Source organism: Pinus tabuliformis, chromosome 7, assembly GCF_031772625.1.
Source record: "Pinus tabuliformis cultivar Carrire ecotype Pingquan chromosome 7, CPIR1, whole genome shotgun sequence".
In the NCBI taxonomy this organism is placed as follows: domain Eukaryota; kingdom Viridiplantae; phylum Streptophyta; class Pinopsida; order Pinales; family Pinaceae; genus Pinus; species Pinus tabuliformis.
In genome coordinates, this window is record NC_142293.1 from 1,685,424,742 (window position 1) to 1,685,451,524 (window position 26,783).

General features: G+C 33.2%; 1 protein-coding gene across 1 annotated transcript in view; it reads left to right on the plus strand.

Annotated features, from left to right (window-relative positions):
- The first annotated feature begins 2,119 nt into the window (after nucleotides 1–2,119).
- LOC149254988 (endoglucanase 8-like) overlaps nucleotides 2,120–26,783 on the plus strand; it is a 61,134-nt gene continuing 36,470 nt past the window's right edge. Inside the window, exons 1-2 of the mRNA XM_089454906.1 lie at nucleotides 2,120–2,338; nucleotides 2,700–2,797. Coding sequence (XP_089311032.1) covers nucleotides 2,120–2,338; nucleotides 2,700–2,797 — 317 coding nt within the window. The remainder of the gene's footprint in view (nucleotides 2,339–2,699; nucleotides 2,798–26,783) is intronic.

Here is a 26,783-nt window from a genome sequence, read left to right on the forward strand (position 1 = left end):
AATAACCATTTGAATTTAATCTTCCAAAATAATGATTGCACAAATTTCTTCTTATGAGGTGGGGCATTTATGTGATAGCTTTGATTCTTTCCAAATCTATTAGTATTGAATTTTTCAATATGACATGGTCAAGTAACTTTCCTTCTACCATAATGAATATTATTTTCTTTGGATTTCCTTCTACCACAAGGAATATCATTTTCTTTGGATTTAAATAGATTCCACAAGTATTGCACCTATCAAATGTTTTCTTTAAAGTATAGTAGTTGGTTGGAGATTTTTTTGAGAAGATCATGATATTGTCTATGTAGACAACTAATCTTTAGTTAACAAGGGCCATAAAATCCATATCCATCATGCATTGAAAAATGTTGATGACATTCAACAAAATTGGGATTCTTTTGAATGCATGTGCACCTCATTTAGTCTTAAAAGAGGTTTCCAATTGATCATCATCCAAGATAACGACATCAATGTTCATTGAAAATCCATAAAGGAGAGATAACATTTTAGAACTTGTGAACATCTATAAAGTTTGTTCCATGAGTGGGACATGATAGTTATTCTTCTCAAATTCTAAATTAATATTTGGAAGCCCACTCACAAACTAGTCTCATCACTCTTCTTTCATATGGCGACAACATTTGTAATCCAATTACTTGTAATCCAATTACTTTTACAGTTACTTTCCTAATAAATAATTCAATGATAATAGATATTACTTTCCTAATAAATGATAATAAATAATTCAATGATAATAGATATTACTTTCCTAATAAATGATTCAATGATAATAGATGCATTTTTTTATAGTTTCTACTAAAAAAAGATTAGTGGTAAGCTTAAAAGACATTATATCTTTTATAATCTTTGTATATATTAATTTCAGATTATAATATATTTAAAAAATACATCTCTATAAACTTATAATAACTTGTTATATTCTCTTTTCAATTATTAAACAATCAGAATTGAAATTCAAATTTTAAGTTTCACTAACTCATACTACATAAAGGGCTATTTATTTTAACAATTAAACATTTTTTTAAAGTAAAACTGTTCCTATTTTATTTTATTAAACTTTACATCGTTCATCTTATCTTCCGAGCTATTTATTTTAACAATCAAACAATCAATTTTCTTTAATGAAACTATTTTCATTTGTTTTTATTAAACTTTACATGGTTTATTTCATCTTTACAATTATATGAATATTTAACATATTCGTACTTAAATGTCTAAGTCTAAATTATTGTTTTTTGGTTAAATATCTTCTAACTTACATCTTAATTAAAACCCAACCCAAGCCTAAAAATGGTTTCACCATAAAATTTATTAAATAAAAATTGATAAAAAAAACATTAAACAAAATATGGTTCAAGAGCTATTGCGGTATCGGCATTTTCTGTAAGACCGCGTTATAAGACTAATAGAATGTATATGAAAGAGATTCCAGTTTTGAAATTAAACTTTATACCTCCTCTCTAATCTTACAAGACCAATAGAATGTATATTAAAGCTTTAAATTCTAAAATTAAACTTTATACCTATTCTCACTAAACTTTTCATTAAATTATATAATTTTTTAAACCAATCCAGCATTAAATTTGTTATTTTTTTTTAATTTACAAAATAATAACTTTAATTACTTTACCTCTAAATTTGTTCTTTAATTTTTACCGGTATTTTGTATATTAATAGTAACGCTGATCATGCCGGCTTTATTGGCAACAGTTAGTTCATATTCAGTTTGTGTCGAAAAACTACAGCCAGTTCATATTCAGTTTGCGTAGAAAAACTAACTTCGTTATCTTCCTTGTGTTTTTTGAAAATTTAACATTTGCTCGTTAAAAGTACTGCGAGGAAATGGTGACGAGGCGACCTTATACAGTGACTTATCATTTAGTTAATGTTTTCATGGAATTTTCCTCCTTTCACATCCAACGGACTTCTCTAGCCCCACATCAACCATGCATGCAAAACATGTACAAGCCCCATGTTTATGCAAACCAGAGATCGATTTCCCTTCGTCATTACACGTTGGATCCGTGAGACACAAATATATATACGCATAAACGATTTTTATTTTTGTAGCCATTTATGATCAATTGCAGCAGAAATGAGTTTCAGGCTTACCGTTGAAAGGTTTGTGTGTATAATTCTTGCTACTGTGCTGTCTGCTCATCATCAGTTTGTGTTGGGTGAGTTTGACTACAAAGATGCTCTGCATAAATCTATTCTGTTTCTGGAGGCTCAACGTTCAGTAAAACTGTCCAGCAGTAGCAACAGGATAAGCTGGAGAGGAGATTCTGCTCTAACAGACGGACAAATCCAAAATGTAACAACAATATTTTCTCATTTTGGTATTGCCATCTGTTCCGGATTGTTTTAGAAATGTTGTTTCCTGAATGTTTTAGAAGTGTTGTTAATCATACCGAAAATGGCAAAATAACGACGCTGATCTTATCAATGCGAAAATAACGAGGATATTTCTCAGCACTATCAGTTTCCAGGATATTCTGGAAATATACAATTAAGTTATTAACATAAAGATCCCCGCAACCCACCTACAATGTGAATTCTTACTCCAATATTATGAGTTATGAGTTTGCAACAGCTTGATTATTTGGTGCAGATCTTCAAGAAGTCTGGAAAGATACAATGATGTTCAACATGGCTTTTACTGTGTATTTATGTAGGTGGATTTGGTGGGCGGTTACTACGACGCTGGGGATAATGTGAAGTATGGGTTTCCGATGGCATTCACCGTTACCATGTTGGCATGGGGAGCCCTTCAGTACAGAGATGAACATTAGGGATGCCATTACGTGGGGAACTGATTATTTCATGAAAGCAAGCGCCACCGAAAACCAGCTGTGGGTTCAGGTGAATTAATTACCATCCCAACTAAATTTAGTCATGGATCACAACAAAATTTACTAAGGATCACAACAAATAGCAATTATGAATCTAGTTATGGATTTGTTTTTAGGTGGGAGATCCAAGATGGACACTCCAAGGACTTTGTACAGAATAGATATATCCAATCACGGGACAGAAATTGCAGCAGAGACTGCTGCAGCATTGGCCGCTTCCTCCGTCGTCTTTGCAGCCATTGACAAACCTTATTCCATTCTCCTACTCCAAAGAGCTACTTTGGTATAAGATTAATCGTATTCTAAAATCACTTATACTGTTTTATTGGTTGCAGATTTGAGAGATATTGAGATATTTTAGTGGTTGCAGATTTGAGAGATATTGAGATATTTTAGAATCCTACTGTTAGCAGAAAGGTTAATGGTTTAATTTCTTTTCACTATTATACTCTATTCTTGGAATTTACAATCTAGATAACTTTAGTAATTAAAACTAGATAACTTTAGTAATTAAAACAAACATATGAGAGGAAACAATTTCTTTTCACTGTTCTGTTCTATTCTATTCTTAGAATCTACAATTTAGATAACTTTAATAATTAAAACATACAATGGGTCTTTGTTTGTGGATGAATGTTTTTTTATAACTTATGTTTCTATTTTTGGAATATTTTGGGATCAGATAAATATGGGTGAAATTACTTATTTGAGGTTGCCTACGGTTCTTATGATTCCAAAATATTCCATTTTTTTTTTAAATGCCCATTTTAACATGTCTATAGAATTCATCTCTTAGATTCAAAATTGAAAATTAATTTAATGAATTGTCTTCTCCAACATTTTAAAATACTCATATAATTGAATATTAATTTAGTACAACTCTTTTGTTCATGAGTTAGATTCAAAATTGAAAATTAATTTAATGAATTTTCTTCTCCAACATTTTATGATACTCATGTAATTGAATATGTCATTTAGTACAGCTCTTTGGTTTTGCTTACCAGTACCGCGGAACATATCATGGAGACTGCCCTTTCTATTGCTCTGTCTTTCCTTAACATTATGAACATATCATGGAGAATGCCCTTTCTCTTGCTCTGTCTTTCCTTAACATTATAAATTTTACTTCCTTTTCCTTTCACACGAAGTAAGTAACTTCTTGAAGTCTTCTTATTATTCCTCTACTAACTAACATACAGGACGAGCTTGCATGGGCAGCGGTGTGGTGTGGTTATATAGACCGACTGGATTGCCATATTATCCCAAATACATACTCCACCATAATTTTTGTACTTCCAATGAGTATGAGTTCAATTGGGATCAAATGTGCAGGAGTTCAAATCCACCTGTCTAGTGTAAGTCCATATTCACATAAACATATGAATCACCAAATGTTCAATTGAGAAAAAGTTTAAGGCTGGCCACTTGACCATAAACTGACCACACCTTCATAAAATTAATAAACCTGGCAGCTATATTTCTCTGGAGAAACCAACCTGGAAGTTTTTAGAGGCCAAGGTTCTTCCACAAAGTCCTCAATTCAAAAATTCCATCACACCAGGTAAATGGAAGTTTCTCCCTGTCATGCTCCGAGTTTCAAAATTAAGCTCATTAACAGTGTTCTGTCGAGTTTCAAAATTAAGCTCATTAATAGTGTTTGTATCTCTTGCACTTGTACAGGAGGTTTGTTGTTTGTTAGAGATGGTGCAAATACACAATATGCTACAGGCACATCATTCATTGTATCAGTTTACGCAATACCTGCAATGTGGCGATCAAACATATGAACCAAGCATTCTTATTGCATTTGCCAAACAACAAGTACATATACATATTATAATTTTTTAAGTGTTGCAAAATATTTAATTAATGAGGAGAAGAAATGAGCACACTTGTATATCCATTCCAGATTTCTCAGAGTATAAGAGATTCAAAGTTAAATAAATTTGATTTGTTTTTTCATATCATAATTTGAAAAAACCAACAAAGTATTAGCTAACAAGTCCACTTTGTATATGTAAATTGTAGGTGGATTACATTTTGGGAAAGAATCGTGCTGGTATGTCTTTCATGGTGGGTTTTGGTGACAAATATCCACAGTAAGCTCACCACAGAGGGTCCTCCATAGTTTCGATATACGAGGATTCCAAAAAGATATCATGTACCGAAGGTTTCACTTTGTGGTTCAACAGAGAAGCACCAAACCCAAATGAATTAACAGGTGCGGTTGTGGGAGGACCTGATTGCTATGACGAGTTTGAGGACAGCAGGGCTGATTCCACCAAGCTTGAGCCCACGACGTATATCAATGCTCCTCTCGTGGGAGTCTTGGCTAAGCTCCACAGCAACATCATGGAATAGTCAACATAACAAGGCCAATTCGTGCAAGCTTGAGCCCACAACTTATATCAATGATCCTCTTGTGGGAGTCCTGGCTAAGATCCACAGCATCAACATGGAATCATGGACTTAAGTTCAAAAAGTTAAGCTAGTAATATCTTTTACTAAGTCTGTATTCTATATGCAAATCTAAGTCAATGGAAATATATATGAATTTTGGTGCTTCTTTCATTTCATCCTATTGAATCCTATAATCAGATTGAAGACTTATTTTTACATCTGAGATCCCATATGCAGATTGAAAATTCTTCTATTTTTAAATAGTAGTGATATTAGCTTAGAAGAACATGGTGTATGAGAGTCTCAGAAGATCCTGTGCCATCGTGTTATATATGTGAGGTGTTATATATGTGAGCAACTACGATAAATATTTTTTCTAATAATGTATAGTTTAATTTATCATGTGTTAAATTTTTGCTAATAAAATAATGGCATAAGAAATTTGGCTTTCCTTTTGTCTTAATATTGATCCTAGAGTTGTATCTGAGGCACTAATGGATATGTGAAAATGGAGAGACCAATTTCTCCCTCTTAAAATAGGTGTGTTGTGAAATTTTTTCTCTCCATATTTCAAAAGTAGTGCAACAAGATATATTCTAAAAAAATCATTATATTTAATGAGCAATTTAAACAATGGTGATGCTATTTTTGTGAAATTTTCTATGAATTTCCTATAACCTGCATGTCCTAAAAAAATCCTTCCATATTTTTTAGTCTTTGGAACTGGAACTTTAGAAATGACTTCTATCTTTGTTGGACCAACGTTGATTCCTGTAGACAATATAGAAGGACCAAAAACAATTCCTTTAGCAAGTAACATATGGATTTTTTCATTACTTAATGAAAGATTAGTTTCATGACGCCTAATCATTTTTTTCAATATTTTCCAATGCTTTGTCAAAAAAATTACCATAAACAGTAAAATCATCCCTATAAACCTCCACACAATTATGAGTCAAGTGAGAAAAAATATCTAAAACAAGTTGAAAAGTAGTAGGAGCATTGCATGTAACCCAAAGGGTAATACTCTATAAGAATATATCCCCATGCACATGTAAATGTGGTATAATCTTGATCTTCTAGAGTGATTTGAATTTGATTATAACCACTAAATCCATGAAAAAGTTTTGTTTTGTTTTTGTTTTTTCTTGATAAGGTATCTAAAAATTGATCTATAAATGAAAGAGGAAAATGGTATTTTAAGGTGCTTTATTTAATTCACAACAACCTATGCAAACTCACCACTCACCATTCTTTTTAGGAACAATTACTAAAGGTGAAACCGATTGATTATAAAAAATATAATATATGGCCATTAATTCCATTACAATTTTTTTAGAAGTGGATTCATACATATTTGGGGTTGTTTGATTGGTCGAGAAATTTCCTAAATATAAATGTGTTAGGATGGATTCCATTCATATCATTATACTCCCATTAAAATGCACCAAAATGTTTTTGTAGTTTTTGAAATAGCTTTCTTTATGAGATTCCTAAAATTTAGAATTTATGTTTAAAGTTTTTCCTTGTTTAATCTCAAGAGGGGTACTATAAGATTCTAATATTGAATTAATAAAATACGTATAACCGATTAGTGTTGATAGAGTATATATAGTACAATTTTCCTAAAATTTCTTATCTAAGATATGATCAAAAGAAACTTCCCCCAATATATTGAATTAAATCACAAAATTATTAGTAAAATTTGTGATTAGAAGTTTTTCAAGATCCTCTTTTAAATTCATAGCTTGGTTAATTGTTAAGATTGGTTGTACTATTTCTTCATCACTATTTGCATCATCAAGCTATTGTGTATTTTCTAATTCAGTTAATGATTTTGTAAGTGGATACAAAATAAATTTCTTATCTAAATCTCCATATGAAAATTTCATGTCTCATATTTACAACTGATTAAAGCCTCAACTATAGTTAACCATGGTCTTCCTAAGATAAATGATGACAACCCAAATTAGATTTAAAATACATAGGATATTTGAAATAATTTAAAGAGACTATAACATCTTCTATTGTTCCTTCAAGTTTCATTGTAAATATATATGCTAATTGTAAAACTGTAGGTGGCTGATGAAGATTAGATAACTGTAACTAATTCATAGTTCCTTTGTGATGACATTAGTTGCAACTCTAGATTGATTAACATGTTTGCAATTAGAATGTTATTGTTGTGAATTTTAATAATAAGGCTACAAGGATCAACACATTTTTCTATAAAGATTTTAAGCGACATTATATCTTTTAATTTGCCAATTGCTTATATTATTTGTGGGTATTTTTTGTTCTTCTTGGTTTTCATAGGCATGATTTCCTAACTATTTAGCATGGATGGGAATATCTCTTATTTCTTGTATTAAATGAGTTTTAATACAAAGATTCTTTAATTCACCCCATAAATCATATTCAAATTGTTTTATATTCTTATTAAAATTCAACATTTCTAGAAAAAGAAGATATTTGCATGAGAAGAAGTTTGTTTTATTGCAAATTATAGAACTATTTAAAAAAAAAAAAAATCTATATTTTGCATTATAATAATTTAGTTTAAAGGCCGAAACCTTTTACAACATGTGACATGATATTTTCACTTGTTTTCCACCATTCCTACCACATTACATCAAAGATTTTTTTAGACTACATACTATTGTACTGAAAACATTACTCCCATAAACTCTCCAAAATATCCATTAAGCACTACATAATGACAAAACATATAACCAAATTAAAATTTAAAAGACATTACAAGTCCTCCCTAGCTAGAGTGACTTGGACTCCGTCATCATCCTCGATGGGATGCTCGTGGCTCTCTCGTGGAATATCATCGCTCGTGATCAGTGATCAAATTTGAAGGGCAAGTCTTAATTTCATTTAGAAGGGCACATATTCAGGTCGCACTTCTATAATGAAAACCATAGAAAAAAGGAGCAATTCAATTGACAACAGTAAATTATTTTCAAATTTCTTTTTATTTTTTCACAGGGGAATGGTGGAACAACAACAACCCCATGGATGTTGTGTATAAGGTAGGTCTGATATGAGCCGCAACTAATATATCAGATGCATTTACCAATAATGGATAAACACGAGACGTATATTCCTGCTCGAGTTCAGATAATGATTAATTTTGCAGGAAATTTATGTGACCAGAATATACAAGTAGCTCAATCAAATTTAAGTTTATTGCATGAATGAAAAAATTCAGTAAAATTCTAAACCGGTTTAGGATTCAACAAAAGAGTGTACAAAGGTGTATATGTTTTTGGTATCTTCTTTTTTAATATGAAAACATACCAGGAATTGGGAATCCACAAACAAATCAAATCCAGTATGTTAGGAACCCTGTTGAATACCTGTTGAATGCGCTCCTCTCCAAGCATAAATCGTGCTTAAACCTTGCTTGACAGGCGTTTGCTGAATGATGAATCTATGCTCCTCTCCAGCTTAAATCATCGTCAAACCTTTCTTTGGGCAGCCTTTAGGCACAACCCAGTGAAATTACATACCTAATACATGGCTCGCTCTCAATTGAAACTACCAAATGTAATGGTATCAAAGGGTAATTGTGACATAATAATTAATGAGAACTTCCATCATATGCACAATTAGAAAAAAAAACTCAAAAAGAACTGTTGTTTTTGAAATGGGAGCAACTCAGAAACTGCCAAATGTAATGGTATCAAAAGGTAATTGTGACATAATAATTAATAAGAACTTGCATCATATGCACAATTAGAAAAAACAACTCAAAAAGAAACTGTTGTTTTTGAAATGGGGGTTTCTGAAATGGGATTTAAGTTTTAACATGAAAAGAAATTTACAAATTCAACATTCCTAAAATTCTAATTTCAGAAAAAATGAAATTTAAAAAAAAAGTTGACAATTTGACAACACTTCTTAAAAAATTTTAAGATATTATTCCAATTTTTTTTTTAAATGACAAAAATCAATTTTTAAATTTTTTTTGACTGGTAAAATTTTCTCCCTACTTCTCTGACGTGCCAGAGACCCTTTGAAGGGCTGTGATGTGTTCAATTTTGATCCTTGAGTCGTGATATCCTCGTCTATCTGCTCCGTGTTCATAGCTAAGTACTTATTTTTGTTGTTCTCCTATTTGCGTGGCATGCCATTCTCTTCCACTCTCCTCCCTAAATTGTTGACCTAAAACTCTGGCGTTTCGACGACCAACTGCAGACGATCCATATTTTTCTTCAGCAACTCGAGCTAATGGGAGAGCAACTCATTGATTGCTCTAGTTTCTATCAATTGCATCTCTACATTACAGGAGATTAGTGCGATCAGGAAATCTAATTCCCTTGCTATCCTGAACATGTGAACGTCGAGCTCCTCACCGACTTCACCCTCAATTCTTTCCATTTCTGCTTGTAATCCTCGAAATTGATGAATCAATGTGATGAGGAATTGAACTACCTTCTTATTGATAACATAAGCTCCCGTTCTCCATATATAGTGTTGATACTTCCCTCATTCCGGAAACCTGCTGCATTGAAGCGTGATGCATTCATCAAAGCCACTTGCATCGGGTCCATTAAGGATTGAGCACAAAACCTCTGAATTTCAAAGAACTGTCCATGGCCAAACATGTACTATGGTGTAGAGATTATGGTTTCACACATTTGAATTTCCCCATTAATCAAATCATTGCTAATCCATTTGTCTAGTGCCAACTCCAAGCTTACATCACTGCTCCATGTGGCCATGAAAGCATGATTCTCCAAGTTAATATGACACCCTTTTGGGTCTTAATTAATATGGAGCTTGATTCGAGAGGTCCTGTATTAATAACAAAATTTGATGCCTGATCCTAAGATTAATGTGCATCGTAAGCCCAATTATTTCTAACTGCTTGCTCAACATTAAGGGAGCGGCTTAAATATTATTTTCTCATCGTCTACCTTTAATTCCCAGGTTTTTAATAGCACTACATAATTTTCCATGTAGTCGGCTTCCTCATTCAGGTTCATTTTAATATGACAAAAATCTATATGTCAAATTTCTCTATTAATAGTTTGATCCACTGCAAGAGAGCAGGGATAAATGGGTCATCTTTCTCACGACACTTGATAACCTGTTGGACTCCCCAAACACCTTCAATTGTTGAATTCTGTTGGCAAAGATTGATTCCAATTCCTTCCATAGTGCAAAATACATTGCCTGATTGTTAGTCAATATCCTTAGGCCCCAGGCGAATTTCAACACTCTTTGTTTATCGAGGTGATGCAATAGAACTATTATTATCTTTTGATCGATTAACACTTTCCTTCTCAATTTGTTCTTCAATAATAATAAGATAATATTTATGAATTGCTTTTCTTAATATAAGATGAATATCATTTAAATCAAGAGGGGTAATCATATAAGTTGGAAAATTTGTAGCTCAACATTGTAATCATGTTGAGCTACTTTATTGTTGGGGTTTGGAACAAGTTATGCAAGTAACTGGGTAGGTTATGGAGGAATTTGGTTTGATGGTAATTGTAATTATTGTGATTATGAATTTGTGGCTATTGAAGTTAGGTACGATAGGATTCTTGAACTTGCTGGGGATGTTTGGTTTGTAGGGGATATTGTGGATATTGCTATGGAAAATATGGACAATTTGGCATTTTCCCATAGGAAAACCCTCACCATCCTTGTTTCCAAGTTGATTTTTGAGTTTGCGTGGTGACCATGTTTCCCTAGGACGAATCCAATTTTGTTGGGGGTATTGTTGGTTTGAATAATAAGAATTAAATTGTTGTGTAGGGTATTGAGACATACTTGATGCTCATGACTACCAATGTATTTTTGGTGCAACAAAAAAAAGTTGTTCTGTAACTTCTTTGTCTTTTCATAGACTACTTTAAGTTTCGGTATTGAAGGGAAATTTCCTTCTACACGTTTCCCTAAACCAATACGACAATGTTCATATTATTTAAAGGATTTTTTTTCAAAAGATGTTTCTTTCTAAATTTTGGACAGAAAATAGAAAAATATGCTTTCTCTTCCTCTTTCTTTTGCTTAATTTTCAGTGTATCTAATTGTGAGCTAAGAGTACTAAGAATATTGATTTTGAAAATTTCCAATAAATTTCCAATTTAAACTCTATTTACCCCATCAATTGTTGATCCATTGAATCTATAAGTGGTATCTCTAGGTCTCTAACCATATTTAGTTTTTCCTTCAGAAATGTGCTTGCAAATTTCACAGATTTCTGGATAGCATAATTGTGACATATCACCTTTTCCCATGATATTAAGTATATCTATCCATTCATCTCTAATTTCGTGAAGAAAAAAGATTTCAAGAATATATAAATATATTTATGTTTCTTAGCCACACCCCCACCCCATTTTTCCAAGGAAAGAAATCAACCTCCCTCTCAACCCGAGAACTAGAGCGAGGTTGTTGATAGCAGGCCAACCCACATGTATACTCACTTAAGATTTCACAAGGCTCGAAGCCAAACAACAATATTCATAGGCAAGCCATTACAATAATATATATCAAGGTATTATAACTCATCATTTCATTAACAAGGATTTGAACTTAGGTGGAAAAGGTAATAACCATTTCGTCCAACCACCCAAGATAACCCCAATTGACTGCTTGTTATCCCTTTTTACATTATAATGAAATATTTCTATATAATATTCAAGGCTTTCATCCTATTTTTGTGCCACTTTAAACATTTATTCTTGCAAATATTGATTTATACAATAGTTTTGATATTTTGTGGAAAAAAATGATGCATTTCATCCCAAGTTTTGATAGTATTAATTCCCAGCCACATAAATTCATGCAAAGTTGCATCTTTAAGAGTAACTAGAAACAACTTGAGTTTCTAGGCATTAAAAGGATAATCAGAACTGTGACATAATACATCAAATTCGAAAAGGAAGGTTTTGGGATCTTCATTTCTCATTCCACGAGAAATAGGTAATGCTGATGGTGGAATATTTTCATTTGGACATTTGTTGTTGGATCCAAAATGGGGAATCCAAAGTCATATTTAAAACTTGATGTCCTTATACCTTATTTTTGTTCTATTCATACTTGTCCTTCATTTTAAACCATATTACCTCATATATATTTGATGAAATAAATACTAGGGTTCTTCTATAGGATTATCTATGAATGGTATTTATAATGGTCGTCCAATGATAAAATTTTCATCCATTTGACAAGGTGAAAGTATTACAATTTCTTATGGACTAGATATTTCTAGAACCCTTTCTTTTTCTTTGGTTTTTCTTCTATCTTGAGAAGCCACAATTTTTCCTGATCATCTTCCTCTTGTAATTTTACCTATATACGGATGAGTGGATGGTGTGGTTCTTACTGCACCATGAATTGGAATAGATGGAGTAATGGGTGGAGTATTTTTTTCCAGTAATAAATATACCTCTATGATTTGGACATCTACTCATGTATCATATTTATCATGGTTTGAATTCAGTAAAATTGCCTATAACTACATTAAAACTGTTACTACAAAGAAACTAATTCCTTTTAGCAATGATGCCAAAATGTTAAACAATTTATATATTTTAAATTCAATGACATTGAGTTATCAACCAGGGATGAATTAATGTGAAATGCATGCACTGTATATGTAGGATTTAGCTATCTAATGAATGCTATTTTAATAAAAAGAATATTGATTTTAACTAAAGAATAACCTTAAAGTGAAATCAATCAAATGCTACAGGGATAATCTGACCACTTAAAATTGTCATATATTGAATTGCAATTCTACAATTTCATATCACAATCTTTCCTTCATCAGAGAATTGAATATTATTGTAATCAATAAATAAACAATATGTAAACAATATGTTTAATGAAAACAATTTCGAAGTGTATTGATCTCCTTGTAACTTTATGAAAAATACATTCATCATTTAATGAAACTTAAAAAAACGGAAAACTAGATCTTTACAAAATAGGAAATAAATGAAATGAAATTAAACTAATTCACTGTGTAAATGAAACTAATTCAATAACGACAATGCAACACATACCAATGCATGGGAGGCCCTTCTCGGCTTATGTTATGAAACCAGCTCAAGAAAAGATAGAAAAGAAAGATCAACGCCTTAGAATTCAGCCTCTTCGAGGGGGCAACCTCCTTTACATTACATAAATGAACAATTCTTGGATGATACAAATGACAAAACCTACTTTCTATATATAGGAGTCTAAGGAGTCACAATATAATCCAGCCGACCTAACAATAATAATATAAAGCCACAAAAATAACAATAGAGGGATTCTACGGGGCACAACAATATAAATAAGGGGTATAACTACAATAGTAATGGGGTAATCACTAGTATTATAGGGACCCAATAGCTTAGGCTACACTACAGGAAAGTTACAAAGTTAAATTAGGATCAACAAAATATGAAGAAATCAATGCACGAGTTTGAAAATTAGTAGTATTATAATAATACTCCAACATAGATATATACCTACAATAAACCTACAACACTGTTCTTCAATATATACCAACAGAGATATATCACTGTTGATATTTGCAAATCATTGTTTATATCATATTTATAATAATCTTCTGGATACAAAGGCATCCCATAACCTACAATCTTCTAATCGGTCACAAAGGAAATTCAAAATAGAGGAGCCAATTTGCCTTGAATGTAGTTAATAAAATCGTTAACCATTTTCCTATTTTAAGAATTTCATGATAGAATAGATGAAATTCTTCACGTGGTCTATTCACTCAAGATAGGTGGTTGCGTTGACTTGGAGTTTGACAATGCATTATCACTTGTCCTGTTTGATCTAGAATTCATTTAAGAAATACATAACCATCCTTAAAGGATCAAGAACCATATCCAAGTGGTGATTCTTGAACTATATAAAAATCAAAACTATTTTTATAAATTAGTAAAAAGATATCGAAGCTTATTTGCATATCAAAACTTGAAAAATATAAAGTTGACAACTTATACATTGAAATCCTTCTTCATATGTATATATCTTATAAAAACTATAATAATATGAAAAAAAGTAATAATGATGTAGAAGTAAAGGATTATGGATTGGAAATTGTGGCTAGAAGTGAAAAAAATATCAAAACAAAAACCCAATAGGAGGAAAGAACTTATAATAAGATTCTCATTTCAAGATTACTTCTTTTGTATAAAAGGATCTCATATTAAGTGGTAAACCAAATATAACTAAACAAAAACATTCACACAAATGAAATGGCTCATGCCTCATTCCTTTTATATTCACCATTACTATAATTGAGCACTCACGAAAGCTTTAAGAATATTGTATCATTGAATAACATGCTTTACAAAGTGGAATGTCTACGGAATTCTCATTTCCATTGTTGTAAGGTTTTTCAGAAAAATTCTGTAGTCAAATTCTTGATGGAATTGATTTGAAGGAATACTCATTCAATGCAGACATTTTAGGAGTTTCCTTTGAAATCCAATTGAATTAATGGAACATAAATTCTTATGTTGTGTACGCAGATTTTGTGTGTAAGGAAAACATGTGAAGAGTCTCTTATCTGAAATCCCTTGTAAGAGCCATGTTACTCACATTGATTATAAAGAGGTTGATTTATGAAATTTTATTTTTGTAAAACTCTCACCAAAACCTTATGTACATTGTTTGAGTGATCTTGTTATTAATGGAGTAGGGAAACATTTAAGACATCCATAACTAACATGGAGCTATCATGTGTATTGTGTCAATTTTTAACAAAATAAAAAAAAATCCCTCCAATCAAAGATGTCATGAGATGGCGAGCCTTAAAATTAATGCATTAAGGATTCCTTTTTGCAAATTTCACTAGTTAAAAGGCATCAAGGTGTGGAAGTGGCCAAAATGAAAATTTGAAAAAGGGTGAACGATTACACATATGACCAACTTGTAAATAATATATCCAAGACGAGCTTGTACAATCAACAAATGAGAGAAAGGCTATCTGACTTCCATTCACAAGGACTAAACAAGGGAGATGATATCTAAGAATGTACAAGTTTCAAGGAAAAGGATAAGAGTCTTACATCTTGCAAATCACCAAAATGCAATGTATAAAGCATAAGGCCATGTTGGCTTGTAAGTTATAGAGGAAAATGTTTGAGTGAATATGCACATGGGTAAGAAAATTGTAATTTCAAATATGTTTATTCTAAATATTTTATCATCATACTATTTAGGATTATGATGAAAGTTTTTAAAGTATGTTAGGAAGGCCAAGAGCCAAGAAGGTGGAAGGCCAAGAGTCAATTAGGTGGAAGGTCAAGAGTCATAAGACATTCTATAAAGAAATCTGTTGTGCTCTTGCAAATGGTTCTTATTTGGCATCATAAGTTCTCTTCATATATTGAATGAAGGACAATGATAACTCATGTTCTTATAATAATACAAGTTTTGGATGGTTGTAGATTCTTCTCTGGCCTTTCTTGAAGCTTCTACTGATGGATGTTGTAATATGTACCTTATGAACTGGTTACTACCTAATGTGACATAATTATGCTTTCAACAAATTGTAAGCTAGCCTCTATTATGGTAGTTGGCCTTGGGTTTCATGCAAAAAATAGTTGATTGATTATTCTACCTACTATTTTTACTTATCCCTTGGTTTTATATCAAAGTTAACATGAAGTAGGTATGTTTTTATTAATTCATAATATATCCTTAGAGTTTGCTTTAGGTTCAATGTTGGCAATTGTTGGTGGAATATTCTTTCCACTCTTTGTACTTTTCCATGGTGATTGGTGGATTATTCTCTCCATTTTTTTTTGTATTTTTTCTTCTATTTCATTTCCAATAAGTTCTTGAAAACAATTTTACATAAGAAATATAAATATGGTTAAATAGGCTACAATAATTGCATCTTGTGTTTGCATACTTAGTTACATTTAATTTTAAAGCATAATAATTGATATTGCAAGCATGGGCATGGGGTTTTCCATTTCAATAGAGAAAGGCACAATTGGGCCTTTTTACCAAGCGCATGTGTGAATTTTACTTGGGATAATTTTTTTACATTAATAGGTTTTAGAGATGACCTTTATGGAAAAATGCAAGTTAATTTTTTGGAGAAAATTTTCACTCTTGTTTTTCCATCCATTATGGAATTGATTTAATACCTACTTGTAAGAATGAAAGTAACAATATTTATTTAGTATTTGAATATGTGAATACTTATTTTTCAAAAATTGCAAAAGCCCCACATAAAACATGAAAGCAAAGAAATCCCATCACTTGTCTTTCCACTTTGTTCATTAAAATCAAAATTATTTATTCCATCATTAAAATTCATCCTAGGTATATCTATATATATTAATGTTGGTATATTATGATCTTTATGTTTATGCTAGTATTGGATTATGTTTTCTCCAGATAAACCTCATAGGAAAACCCAATGGATGCTTCCTCACATTTTTGGATGACATTCATAGTAAACACATTTCATAGGTTAGTGCGCCCAACCTAAGGAGATTTAAATTAGGTACTTGCTGGAACATAATTAACCAAATGCCTAGTAACTTTAACAACAACTAGTTGAGTTAACTGCTTGGGCTAATATTATCTTATGTTGCATGTTGCAATAGGAACATTAATATAGTTAAATGTAATAAAGTAAATGAAATAATTGAAAAATACATTTTGATTGTTTCTTTCTTGTGTTTACTTCTGAATATTTTGAGACCCTTAACTTTTTCTGGTATGCTTAACAGAATAATTTTAAGGTCTTTGTTTATGTTTTTTCTTTTTAATTATCAAGAACATATAATTTGTATCAATAAATTGTTGTAGTTGCATTGGTCAACATGATAATACATGTAGATGGTAATTGTTTAAAAAACATTCAAATAATGTCCAAGATTTGAATAATCCTATCTATGAAGACAAAACAATCATTTGTATAGGGTTTTTGAAAACTACTACTTGTATGCGTTTTGATAAATACTCCTAATATTAAGCAAACTTTAAAAAACTTTATACACTATTATTGAAAAAAATCATGATGAATATAAGATTCTTTCTAGTTCTCTACATTTATCATGAAGGTTTGGTCCACATTTAACATTTTCACATCCCTTTGTTGCTATTGTATGCTTTCATCTTCTTTAAATTACTTTATTGCAAACCCAATTGACATCCTAGCATTCGAAATAACTAAAGTACTACTTCTTTCCAATCACAAAACTAGATGTTGGAAAGTAGCAAGACTTAGCTTGAAGGTCCTTAATTTGTCTCCCTTAATTTGTCTCCCTTAATTTGCATCGTTTCCGATATCAAGACAATTTCAAAATTTATAGCCTCTTCTTATGAATACAATCTACCAGTAATTGAGAAGATTGAGTTCCTATTATTAGTGATGTAACCATCCTTTCTTCTTAACACTAAGGATTTAAGTACTTTCACATAGTGAGCATCTCTTATAATTCCCATTGTAGTGCCCCGCTCTAGTCGACTGATAGTGATATGACACTAACATTTATTTAGCCCTAAGGCCCGCACATTATTCTTTGAGGACCTCAGGTTGAGGATCTAGACATATGAGTCTATTATTAGTGGTTGTGATGTTTATGTATGTTTTCCATTGATATTATGATGAAGATAGCATTAATGGTTATGTATGTATCTATTGGTATTATGATGATTGTAGCATTAATGGTTATGCATGTTCTCTATTGATACTATGGTGATTGTAGCATAAATGGTTATGTTTGGTCTCTATTGAATTTATGATAATGATGGCGATAAAAGATATGTATACTCTCTATTGATATCATGATGATGATAGCTTTGATGGATAGGTATGTTTAGATTGATGTTACGATGTTGATAGCTTTGATGGATATGTATGTTTCCATTGATGTTATGATGATGATAGCCATGATGGATGTGTCCTCTATGTTACCTACTTTCATTAGTTCGGGCTTACAATGAACAATGATGTGAATGACTAGGTGTAGTTAATGATGCTATTATGACAATGACTAACATTGAGAAACCTTGTTACTAATGATTATTGAGTATGGCAGGAAACCACCAGAGGAACTCACATATGACGAGTTGATGACAACTGGTTTGATGAAAAAAAAGATTATATTATTTTATTTCAAAGTCAGTTTTGAAGCTTGCTATATATGTTTATCTATATGCTAATGAGTGATAGTGGTTGCAGGCACATATTAGTTTCTTGGCTGAATGACTCACATATGGGTGATGGGGTTGTACAAGTGGATGGAACTACATGGGAGGGGTGGGACAATGTCCCTGATCTCACCCACTAGCACTCCCACCGTGACTTGGGCTGGAAGGGTTGAAACACCTTCGCCTTGAAGATCACGATGCCATGAGGGCAGTTCCCAAAGTTGGGTCGCTCATGAGGATTTTACCGAGGGGCGCGCATCAAGGCGGATTCCTTGATCCTCGACACCATTAGTCTCACTATAGCAGGCAACATAAGAGATGATAGTGGTCTATGACGTTGCACCTATATTTTCCCCTCGTAATCACTGAATGCTTGAAGGGAAAGTGATGTGGCACCCTTGGAACTTCAAGGGAATTTCTTGAAGGGCACGACCAACTTGGCACCCTTGGCATCACAAATAACTATTAGGCGTGGCACCCTTGGAACTTCAAGGGAAGTTCTTGAAGGGCACGACAAAACTTGGCACCCTTGGAACCATTAAAAATAAATTAAATAATAGATATAATCAAGGAATGAAAGCTAGATAAATTTACATCAAGGGTAAATGATTTTAGAAACCGAGGTAATTAAATCTAAAATAAAACTTGGGTTAAGAGGATCATAGGAAGAAATAAAATATATTACCTTAAAAACTCTACCCTTCCCATGTTGGAAAATACTAGGAATATTATGTGGTTTAATTAGGTAAAAAGGGGAAAGAGGGACATAATTGTAAGGATAATGATTAATCCTAAAATAATTAAAACTAATTAAGAAAAGAGGAAGGTGAATTAAAATAAGAATAATAAATTAAATCTAGAGAAATGTAAAGAACCTCCATGTGGCAACAAACAACATAAGAATATCCATCTAAGAGATAACCTGAGTTAAATTAGGGAGTAGATAGGGGATCAAGTCTTGACTCATTAATTGAATTTAGTAATGAACCCAAATTAAGGAATAAAAAGGGGGATAAAGAGGCAACTAGGAGAAGAAATATGAATCTTGTTGAGGTGAGGAAAATATTAGTTTTAAATTAAAATTTAAGTAAATAATTTTGGGAGACCCTTGATGAGAGAGTGACACTTGGGTGGGTGAATAATCAAGCTATTGAATTATAAAAAATAACTAATTATGCATGACATGCCAAGTATCACCTATGAGGACTCCTATAAAAGAAGGGGCAAGCCATGAGAGAAATGACTTTTTTTGGTAACCCTATTGTTGGATGGATGACATGATGTCAGAGCAGTGATTACGAAACTATAGCGAGTTTGGTGAGGTAGAGGATTTTAGAGAGGGGACTCTTGAGCCGAGTGCTCTTCTCTACCAGCTAGTGCATTCCTCCATTGTACAACCCCATTGCAGATCGGGGGTCCGCGGGGAAGAAGAGTACCCAAGGAGTAGGCTGGGAGGTTAACCGGTGGGTCTTTACATTCAGATCAAGTACGTCGTCATTCACTTGCGGAGGTGATCAGCAACAAGGGAATACCAGTAACAACAGAGCAAGCGGAGTCTCACCTTTTGTTGAACGGTACATATGTGTTTCATTACTATTTGATCTTGGTTAAAAGTATGTAAATGTTATGATATGTTTCCTGAAATGAGTTTCAGGAAAGTGTTAGACAGTGCTGAATAAATTTGAAATTTCAATGCGTTTCTCTTCTGGTGGTATTTTGCTGTGATTATAACATTATCAATATATATATATATATATATATATATATATATATATATATATATATATATATATATATATATATATATATATATATATATAAATGTTATGATATGTTTCCTGAAATGAGTTTCAGGAAAGTGTTAGACAGTGCTGAATAAATTTGAAATTTCAATGCGTTTCTCTTCTGGTGGTATTTTGCTGTGATTATAACAATATCAATATATATATATATATATATATATATATATATATATATATATATATATATATATATATATATATATATATATATATATATATATATATAGTATGGAAATGGACCTTACACCCATGAACCATTGTGGTATCCTAACATAACACTTGAATGAACCCCTTATCTCTACTCACAACACTTGAAATAAGCAATCCTAGCTTCACATAGCAACCTTCCCTTAGAAAATTAGAAGAAAGATAGAATGCTAACCTTTTACAAATTCAAGTTGAGAGAAGTAGGAGCTTTTGAAGAAATAAACAATACCAAAACAAAAAGGCCACATAATATAACTTAGACCACCCAAACTAAACTAATCCACATGAACTAGAAACTAAAAGAACTGAGCCATGTTAACAAATATGACCCAAACTACATGGACCTAAGCCACTAAGACAATAGGAATCTAAGTCCCACAAATAGGGGATATATAGAGAGCTATCAAATCCCCATAAAGAAAGGCTAATAGAGCGCAAATCTAGAAAGATACCAAGACTAAGATCTCATTAGAATAATTTAAGAAAGAGAAAGTCTAATTCAAAGCCCTAATTCGAACCATATCAAGATAAAACCAAAAACCATAAACTAGAAAGCACCACAAATCTTTAAACAACAAACCTACATGGAGAGTTATTATCCTAATTATAATAAAAACAAACCTTTAAAATAATTAATATAGCTTATCCCACATTAGCCTTTGAGTGTTCTAGGATAACATAAGTTGAATGCTCCTTGATCAACGTAAATGGTAATTACGCTGTAAGGCATTTTCCTCTGAAATCAACTCGCCTCTCTGCCTACCTGTCATCTTGTAAGCCACACGATTATATGTTAGACGATTGCAACAATTTTAGCCGTTGATAGTTGATTCAAAGGGGTTGCCCAAAAGGTTTGGGCATTTCATTTGGCATCGGGTCGAATAGTTTCATCGTTTCATTTGGCATCAGTCGAATAATTTCATCCGCGCAGCTGAACAGGATTTTCTGGTAGTCTAATGGCTGGACGATTTCTTTCTCGCCCCAAAGAATTTTCAAAGACTCTGGAAAACCTTTAGAAGTGTCCATATCGACGAGAACGCAACCTACGCGCTTATCTGCAGCTAATAAAGAAGCCTTTTCCAGGTAGACGAAGTTTCCCAAGGAGTTGGCCACTCTGATGAGAATTTCTTTAGACCATTACTCAAGAGAGAAGCCTGGCAGCATTACCCATAACTGTTTTTGTGGCTGGAGTTCAGTTAGTTGGCAGAAGGCCATGTGCCATCGTTATAGCTAGAGCGAGCCCCATCCGATGACCTAGGTTTCAGCCAGAATCTTTTCCAGATAGCTCTCAGACACAAAATAAAAATGCAGCCATTTGTTGATCAAAAATGTTTACTATAGGGGTATAGCCTACGAGCGGCTTCCAAGTCTTTCTTACCCAGTCTAGGAGTTGGTCATGGGTTATTGAGATATAGTTGAGCCTACCCACTAATGCTCTCTTAGATAGGGATTCTACCCGATTCTACCCTGTCCAGATTGACATCCTGACCTAGTGTTAGTTCCTTCATTGTTGTCAAAGCCTTTATGTGCTTTTGAGCACGCTTATTTTTGGCTCGCTCTACTTTAAGTCTTAGAATAAAGCCATCTCCTCCTGCTCCGGCAGACTGCAGCAAAAATTGGGTGGGCTGATTAGAAGAACCATGCATATCTGCTGACAAATGATGTGCCTTGTACCAGTCTTATCTTGCCGGATGTAGAGGTTCACTGATATTGTAGTTGTAAAAGGACTTGCTGGGCCATTCACGTGTTCTAACAGAGAAATGGCCCTTTGACCAAAGCAAGGGTTGAGAATATCCCTTCCCTTCAAACAACTCGCTCGAAAAGAATTGAAAAAAAAGACGTGTAGAACCCTCCTGAAAACCCGCTCAAAAACCGGCAGAAGACCAAGAATTTGTATCGTGTTTTTGATGGTGGAAATGGATTCAGCACCATCAAAAACACCATCAAAAACGTCTAAGACACCTAAAATTTTGAAGTTTAACAACTATAACTTGGATCTCCAAAAATCCTTGCCAGATTTTCTCTAAATATGACCGGAATTTCCATAAGTTTCAGAGCAATTCCTCCAGCTAATTAAACTACGACTTTTGTTTTTCGACATCTTTTTGGTGTGGATTGTGACTTTTTCAAAATGCTTTTTCTTTTCAATATACCATTTTTTACTTTTATTTTTCGACATGTTTTTGGTGTGGATTGTGACTTTTTCAAAATGATTTTTCTTTTCAATATACCATTTTTTACTTTGCCAGAAATTTTATCTATAATTTCTCTATGTTCTAAGAAGGGGTTGTCTTTTGATTAGGGTTATCTCTTCTGACCTTTGAACAAGATGGGTTTTTTTTAGTCGAGATGGCCTTCCTTTGTGTCCAATATTGTTTTAAGATTACAAGATTATATTTAGGTTTTAGATCTCGTCCATCATTTATAGTGGATTTTTCTTTTATTGTTGTTATTTTTGTTTATTATTTTTAATATTTTTTTCTAATTTTATTACATTTTTGTTTATTATTTTTAATTATTAACTCGAATTTTATTACCAATACCAAACACCAAAGTTTAATGATCAGTTTAATAATCCTTAGATTTATATTTCATCTTATTTATTTATAATTCATATAAAAATAAAAAAATAAAAATAAACAAATTATAAATAAAAATATAATATAAAAATGTAGAATTCTCATATATCTGATTTTATGTAATTTTTTAATTCAGCCTAATTACAATAAATAAGGGAGAACAAAATTTCAAAAAAAACAAAAAACATCTTCTTTTAAATGTCTTATTGATTACATATGGATATAGATAGGAATAAAATATTAAAAAAATGATTAAAAATTGTGTTAAAAATTACAGATTATCTATTTTAAAATGAACTTTTAAGTTTTATTAAATATTGGATATTTTAAAACATTTAAAATAAATTTGACAATTAAATGTCAACTCCTTTGAAATAACCATTCAAAATAGTTGATAAATTAATTAGATTAATTTAGCTTTTATTTATTCCTTACATAATATTTATGCCGTAAGGCGTTTCCCTCTGAAATCAACTCCCCTCTCTGCCAACCTGTCATCTTGTAAGCCACACGGTTATATGTTAGACGATTGCAACAATTTCAGCCATTGATCATTGATTCAAAGGGGTTGCCCAAACGGTTTGGGCGTTTCATTTGGCATCGGGTCGAGTAGTTTCATCGTTTCATTTGGCATCGGGTCGAATAGTTTCATCCGCGCAGCTGAACCAGGCTCCACTGCTACATGCGTCCCACTAACCCTGTCATTCCCTCTCTGAACACTTTCGTTATGCATTTCACTGAGATTTCTTGGCCACTGCTAGGGAGAACGCCCATATAAATCTTCAAGCACTGGTTCCGCGGGAATTGAGAGGTGGCGTGCGTCCTGCTATCAACCAAGTCTTCCCGAAGTGTGAGAAATCGTGCTAATATCATAAACTCTGGTTATGTGTCAATGCGGCAGAGCTGTAAGTCCTGGTTCACTGAAGGTCATTTTTTGAGTGCGCTGTTCATCTTAGTTACTGCCTCATTGATCACACACCTCGAGCTGCAGAGTTAGGGATTTATCCATCTTCCCATTTCAGTATTTAGATTGTAAAAATATGTTTGCATTATCTGGTGATCTACATATATTCCCAATATAGTTCAAGGTTTTAGGAATTTGTTTATATACTTCTGGCATCATGATAGATTGCAGTTGTTGGTTGACCACTTCATTTTAATAGGCCCTTTGTACTGCTATTTGATGTGACTATTATTCCTCTAGTCTCTTAGTACTTTGATTTTACACCCTCATTCAGGATTTTTTTTTTGGAAGTGCTTTAAGAAACAATTCCCAAAGGTTGTTTCCCTGTTTAGAGCAGACTTCCTTCTGCCAAGGTGCTACGGGCCAGGTCCGTGAGGTAGCTATTCTGCCAAAATTGTGCAGGGCTTGCAGTTGGCTTCATCTCTTTGAAACTAATACTATTTGGGTGTTGCAGATCTGGTTGAAAATATAACGCTGGTTGACAGCGTAACACTCCCTTGATCCCATCAGGTACCATTCCCCGAGTTTTTGAGTGATCTGGATTTTTCACCATCATCTTGGAATGTGTTTTCTACAAGTGATTTGAGAAACATACCCCAAAAGGGGCTGCCCAGTCCAAGAGGTTGCTATTCTACCAAAATGTCATGGGCCTTACATTGGGTTTTACTCCTTTGAAAATGATACAGTTTCGGGGGGCAGATCCAGGTAAAAATGCAGCCCCGGTTGATTCTTCTTAACACTCACTTGGTCTCATCAATGGACCAATGCCCTGGTTATCTACCCATGCTTGAAGTGTTCATTCTTTGGTGGTTATTGCCCATTCTGCCAATCATTTTGGACAATCTCTTGTCACCTACTTTGCTCTAATTTTTGGTGCTCCTGACCAGTTCGGTGATTTTAGTCTTCAAGTACTTGTATATGGGTTGCTATTAAGATCTTACATGTAACATAAGTTTTACTGTTTGACCACCGCTACATATTGTCATGCAAGTCAGGTCTGACAGTCATCATATTAGTGTTATTATTATTGCTAACAATTAAGGAGATTTTTGAATCCTTATTCTATTTTGTATAATTTGAACACTTTTTAATAGCAGTACTTTGCTGGGTATAATTTGGACTCTCAAGTCGTACCTGGTCCATGTGAAGACCAGGCTGAATACACAGGGCCACACTAAAACTGGCCTGAGTCAATGGTTTTCCCATGCGAGTATTTGGCAAGCTTTTTAGACACGAAGAGTTTGACTTGGGAAAAGGGATTTTTTTTGCGTGAAATTTAGTATATTTTCCTCCTCGTTTATTTGCTAAGTTTTCTGCTGTCTCTGAGTTGCAAGATGCCTCTACACTTGCATAGATCCATCTCAACCCTAGATCTATCGACCTTTAAGGGGGAATCAAATTTCTCAATGTGCAAACCTTTCAATAATACAAAAACTCAAGGTTTGCATCCGAAGGGATTTGATCCCTCTCAGTGCTTCATAGATCTAGGGTTAAAATGGATCCATGCCAGCTAGTCTTATTTATTTACTTAGGGTGCCTTGTTTTTACACTTATCTTTCTAGATACTTAGTGAGATGGGGATTTCACTTATGTACTCATTTTATTCTATGTCTGTCATTTTTTTTGTCTTGGACTAGTTACTTCATAAGGCGTTTCCCTCTAAAATCAACTCCCCTCTCTGCCTACCTATCATCTTGTAAGCCACACGATTATATGTTAGACGATTGCAACAATTTCAGCCATTGATCGTTGATTCAAAGGGGTTGCCCAAATGGTTTGGGCGTTTCATTTGGCATCGGGTCGAATAGTTTCATCGTTTCATTTGGCATCGGGTCGAATAGTTTCATCCGCGCAGCTGAACCGGGCTCCAGTGCTACATGCGTCCCACTAACCCTGTCATTCCCTATCTGAACACTTTCGTTATGCATTTCACTGCGATTTCTTGGCCACTGCTACTGCGATTTCTTGGCCACTGCTAGGGAGAACGCCCATATAAATCTTCAAGCACTGGTTCTACGCGAATTGAGAGGTGGCGTGCGTCCTGCTATCAACCAAGTCTTCCCGAAGTGTGAGAAATCGTGTTAATATCATAAACTCTGGTTCTGTGTCAATGCGGCAGAGCTGTAAGTCCTGGTTCACTGAAGGTCATTTTTTGAGTGCGTTGTTCATCTTAGCTACTGCCTCATTGATCACACACCTCAAGCTGTAGAGTTAGGGATTTATCCATCTTCCCATTTCAGTATTTAGATTGTAAAAATATGTTTGCATTATTTGGTGATCTACATATCTTCCCAATATAGTTCAAGGTTTTAGGAATTTGTTTATATACTTTTGGCATCATGATAGATCGCAGTTGCTGGTTGACCACTTCGTTTTAATAGGCCCTTTGTACTGCTGTTTGATGTGACTATTATTCCTCTAGTCTCTTAGTACTTTGATTTTACACCCTCATTCAGGATTTTTTTTTTTGGAAGTGCTTTAAGAAACAATTACCAAAGGTTGATGCCCTGTTTAGAGCAGACTTCCTTCTGCCAAGGTGCTACGAGCAAGGTCCGTGAGGTAGCTATTCTACCAAAATTGTGCAGGGCTTGCAGTTGGCTTCATCTCTTTGAAACTAATACTATTTGGGTGTTGCAGATCTGATTGAAAATATAACGTTGGTTGACAGCGTAGCACTCCCTTGATCCCATCAGGTACCATTCCCCGAGTTTTTGAGTGATCTTGATTTTTCACCATCATCTTGGAATGTGTTTTCTACAAGTGATTTGAGAAACATACCGCAAAAGGGGCT